Below are 5,502 nucleotides of genomic sequence, written 5' to 3' on the forward strand. Positions count from 1 at the left end.
ATTAAGACTTTTTTTTTAGCCAGGCGTGATGGTGTACGTCTTTAATCCCAGCACTCAGGAGGCAGAGGCAGGCAGATTTCTGAGTTTGAAGCCAGCCTGGTCTACAGAGTGAGTTCCAGGACAGCCAGGGCTACACAGAGAAACCCTGTCTCGAACCCCCCTCCCCAAAATTTGTTTTTTATTATTTTAAATTATGTGGGGGGAGGGGATTCTAGTGTGCACTTGAGTACAGGTGCTCACAAGCTCGAGGAATCAGAGTTCCCTGGTGCTAGAGTTAGAGGTTGTGAGCCCTGCAACCTGGGTTTGAGCCTGGGTTGGAGCCTTGGCTAAGAAACAAGCTTGAGGCCTCTGCAAGGACAGTGCACAGTCTCAACCACCAAGGAGTGTCTTCTGCATGGGCTCAGACCCACTTATCTTGTTTCTGTTGTTTTTAAATGTTTTATGTTGACATACAAAAATGGTATTGATATTTGCACATTATTTCTTTAAACAGAGCAACCTCCTGAAGCTTATATTTTCTAATAGTCTTTTAGTTGGTTCCTGATTAGTAAATTTTAAACTATATCATTATTATTCTCTAATTCATCAAAACTATGAAACTACAATACATTATGTGAGTAATTTTTAACTGTCTAGTGATCAAACCATTGACACGTCAGCATACTGCAGTGTTCAGGAGGCTACTGGTCACATCGTATTGACCTTGTTGAGTTTCCAGCAGCACTCACTGCAGAGTTGGGGTTACACAGATTTCCAGGAAGTCTACTAAATAGAACTGCTAAGTCCTGAACTTAGTCCTCAGTTATTAAATCATTTCTATAACTGAGAAAATTGTGATAAAACTAAGCCTTTACCAGCCTGGTCTACAGAGTGAGTTCCAGGATAGCCAGTGCTATACAGAGAAACCCTGTCTCAAAAAAAAAAAAAAAAAAACCTAAGCCTTTAATTTTCTGCTGTGCCCTGAGGATCTAAAGCAAAATGCACTTCTACAACTTAATTTGACTATGAATTTTGGGGGAAGGTTGTTGATTGATTAATTCATTCATTCACATTCATTCATTCTATTTTATAAACCATCTCATAATATTAATAGTCTTGAGAAGATTCACTTTTTTTTTTTCTGGAGCACACCGCATCTAAAATTCAAATATAAGGCCATTAATATATTGAGCTCACACACAGAGTCCCTCAGTGAACACAAAATCCCCTCTACTCAGGCACAGAACTCAGGCTTGTGCTTTCCCCAGCAATTCTAACATTATCATCTGTGGTTGGCTTGTTGTGGTCACCGTCTGTCTTAGTCTGTAGACCAGTCTATCCTGGAGCTCACGCTGTAGCACAGGCTGGCTTCGAGCCTGTCCTGAATCTGCATCTGCCACGCTTGACTTAATCCTAACATTCTTTTATTCAAGAATGTGTTTCAGCCGGGTGTGGTGGTGCACGCCTTTAAGCCTAGCACTTGGGAGGCAGAGGCAGGCGGATTTCTGAGTTCAAGACTACCCTGGTCTACAGAGTGAGTTCCGGGACAGCCAGGGCTATATGCTCACAACCATCTGTAATGAAATCTGGTGTGTCTGAAGACAGCTGCACTTACATACATTAAATAAATAAAATCTTTAAAAAAAAAAATGTTCTTCACAGCAAATGTCCACATTCAAAACAACGGCAGGGAATACTAAGGCAAGTGTCTCATGCGTCACAATGGCTACGTTCATTTGTCCATCCACCTACTGCTGCCCCTCCCAAACCTGAGTGGGAGGCTCAGCTCAGAACACTTTATTACATTTACTGGTCAAACCAGCAGACTGTGTCTCTTGCAATGGCCACCTCAGGGGCTGTGCCCTCTGCTGTAGGTGGTGAGCGGAAGGCAGCTCAACAAAGGAACTGACTGTCTGGGCTACCAAACCCTGAGGGCATGGAGCCCACACACAGAGAACAACAAAAAGGAGAACTCAAAGCAAAATGAAGACTGTAGTTTTGAAAAAGGATCAAAATCAGTTTCAAGAGGAAGGAAATGGATATCCTGCAGTGGTACAGGCTCTTAACAGAGCTCTCTAAATATGTTACAGAGCTTATTTCCAAAGACCTTCAGCATGTTAGCTTAAGAATGAGCAGTGTTAGACACTTTGTTACTATATAATAAGGGTACAGAATAGCATTCCTAATCTATCATGTTATTTAATCCTTAGATAGAAACAAGGCATGTCTTCCTGGCTACAGCCTTTGGTTTTTCAAGTTAATTTAGGAATATAAAATATAAAAGTTAAAACAAACATAATGGTTGTTTTAAGCACACCCAAGTCACTATTGGGGCAATATCATACAATACAGACAAAAAGGACAACAATAAGAAAGAAAAAATGTTCGTGACAAAGCTGAATAGTCAAACCTGTTGAACTCTTGGGAAGAAATAAAGAGACATAAATAATCCTGTCTTTTGACACAGAATGTTGTACCTGGCCCCTGCACCTGCTTCCTAGCCAGCAATCCCTCCATAGTACCATCACTGTTAACTGGGAAATGGAAAGTTTAAAGTGTACCGAAATCCTATTTTATATTTTAGACAAATAATAATTATGTTATAGTAAATTACTAAGTAGTTTGTAAAATCTGATTCCATTTAAGGCCTCCCATTCCCCCTCCCAAAAAAAAAAAATCTAGAACTTGATGATAATTAAATAAAATATCCTTCCTTACATTTTGAAGCTATATAGTTCTCCTACATTGAGGGGGGAGCTGGGGGAAGTGGGGGACAATAAGCAGCTTTCTTTGCGACCTTGTCATGAAAAGATAATGAACCTGTCAGTTGCAAGAGGGATTCATGCCCTAATCTCCGAAAAGACAAAAGTCGTTGAAACTTACCAGGTTAGTTACACAGGACGTTAGGCAGCTGCTCAGAACTGTACCCTGAGCCACGGAAATCCATATGATGCACCCAAGGACCACAAAGTTCACAGGCTTCGGGGTGAGCCAGCAGATGCTCTTCATCCTCAGGAGGGCTGGCTTCCTACACGGCTGGGGTCCTCATAGCTCCATCTTGCTTTGAGAACTCTTTAGGCTTCATACTTCAGTTGCAAGTGTGACTAGTGGGTTTTCTGTTTTCTTTTGCAATGTTAGAATATCGTTCTTAAAAGAATATTGAGGCCCAGTTAGTTTAGACCTTTGGATCTTAGATAGCCCGGAACATCACAGCAAGGCTATTTTATAGTTTAGCTTCCTTTTGCTCCCATAAGGAAAGATGTTCGCTGGCTAAAGGTTAGATCATGGAAGAGCTCTCCACATGCTAAATAAACAGGAGAAACTTAGATTGCTTCCCAGCGAGCCAGGCCACACAATCCTGACGCAGAACACTTAGGTAGGTCAGCCACCGCACTTCTTTGAGGTTGACTGAACTATGCAGGAAATTGGGTTTTGACTATGCCTGCTTAACAAACCGTATCTCATAACTGTTTTAAAAACTAGAAGTAAGCCTTAGTAGTAAGCAATGAGCTAGAGAAAAAAAAAATAGGAATGCTTTGAAACCAAACACTTTTTTTTTTTTGAAAGAACAAAAGAATCTGAAAACTACTAAACATGTTCTCTGAGGGCAAGTTCAAGACAAGGAAGCTTGTTAAAGAACTCTCAGAATTTGACTACATATTAACTAAAATATTGCCTTATCAGGTCTATTGAGACAGAAACCAAGTACCATAGAGAACTAAGATACTTACAAGTGTAGCGCCTTGGGAAGAAAATAAGGTGCAGAATCTCCATGGGTCTATCACTCAGATAAAGTTCATGTGAAGCTACAACAAAGAGTTTAAAATCTGCAAGCTACAGGATTCGGTCACTCTGGATAGATCGACTCCAGTTTCTCTCCACCATCCCCCATGCCACAGGCAGAATTTTCTACGCCCAGGTTAGCCTTCAAGTCTCTATGTAGTTGAGGGTAACTTTGAACTCTGCTCCTTCTGCCTCTTCCATATTGTTTTTTTAAGATTTATTTATTGTGTAGTGCTATGCCTTGCATGCACACCTGCGTGCCAGAAGAGGGCACCAGGTCTTATTAGCAGATGGTTATAAGCTACTACATTGCTGGGAATTGAACTGAGAACCTCTGGAAGAGCCATCTCTTTACCTCTGAGCCATCTCTCCTCCTCCTCCTCCACCACCACCACTACCATGACCCTTCTTGTTGTTGTCGTCATCATCGTCCTTCTTCTTCTTCTTCTTCTTCTTCTTCTTCTTCTTCTTCTTCTTCTTCTTCTTCTTCTTCTTCTTCTTCTTCTTTTCTTTGTTTGAGACAGGGCTTTACTATGATCCCTGATTGATCTGGAACTCACCATGTAGACTAAGCGGACCTCAAACTCAGAGAGATCCACCGGCCTCTTTCTCTCAAATGTTGGGATTAGAGGTGTGCACCACCATGCCTGGTCTAACCTTGAATTTTTTTCCTGTTTCTTCAAGACAATCCTGTGCCCAGTTTCTCTGTACAGACCTCACTGTCCTGAAACTCATTTTGTAGACTAGCCCGGCCTTGAACTCAGATATACACTTGCCTCTGCTTCTCAAGTGCTGGGACAAAAGGCATGCCCCACCACACCCAGACCCACACTTGAATTTTTAATTCTCCTGCATCCATATTTCAAGTGTGTGGTAGTGGTTTTAGTATAATTATTGTCATTATTAATGCTAGTATTATATTTAGTATATGTGTGCCTGTCTATAAGCACACATGTGCCACAGTGAATGTGTGGAGATCAGAGGACAATTGTGGTAATTGCTTCTGTCCCTTCAACCACTCAGGTTCCAGGGGTGGAACTCAGGTCATCAGACTTGGCAGTCAGAGCTTTTACTCACTGTGCCATCCTAACAACCCAGCAGTGTTCTCTTTAACAAGTGCCAAATGAGCTGCCTTCTTCTCTTTAATTAACAATAGCAAATATCATCTAACCTTTAGCCCGGGACCCATGTTCTCAGTGACACAGACATGGGGATTTGTCTGCAGCGTGTCTTTTTGGTAAATGTTAACACTGACTACAATAAAACATGAATGGGCCGGGCATGGTGGCACACGCCTTTAATCCCAGCACTTGGGAGGCAGAGGCAGGCGGATTTCTGAGTTCAAGGTCAGCCTGGTCTACAAAGTGAGTTCCAGGACAGCCAGGGCTATACAGAGAAACCCTGTCTCGAAAAGAAAAAAAAAAGAATGGATATTGACTGACCCCATACTTAACCCCGAAATTCTTGTTTTCTTAAAAGTCTTCCCCCTGCTGCCCACATGTTCTCTGTTAATAGTCTGTGTTTTCAGAAATACAGAGTAAAGAATAGAATATAGAGCTACTCTGTTTCTTGATCATAGGAATCTGAACATCTTTCTGCAGAAAGTAATTTTTCTCCTCTTACAAATGAAAATCATAATCTTTGTTTGGTGGTGGACACAGAGAGAAGGCTCAGGGGTTAAGAGTACCTGAGGCTCTTGTAAAGGTTCTGTTCATAGCTCCCGTGCAATGGCTCAAACCA

General features: G+C 41.6%; 1 protein-coding gene across 1 annotated transcript in view; it reads right to left on the reverse strand.

Moving 5' to 3' along the window:
* Ros1 (ROS proto-oncogene 1, receptor tyrosine kinase) overlaps nt 1–3,263 on the reverse strand; it is a 132,245-nt gene extending 128,982 nt beyond the window's left edge. The window contains exon 1 of the mRNA XM_021204829.2: nt 2,863–3,263. Coding sequence (XP_021060488.1) covers nt 2,863–2,988 — 126 coding nt within the window. The 5' untranslated portion in view covers nt 2,989–3,263. The remainder of the gene's footprint in view (nt 1–2,862) is intronic.
* Nucleotides 3,264–5,502: the final 2,239 nt, after the last annotated feature.

Source organism: Mus pahari, chromosome 9 (genome assembly GCF_900095145.1).
Source record: "Mus pahari chromosome 9, PAHARI_EIJ_v1.1, whole genome shotgun sequence".
NCBI lineage: Eukaryota > Metazoa > Chordata > Mammalia > Rodentia > Muridae > Mus > Mus pahari.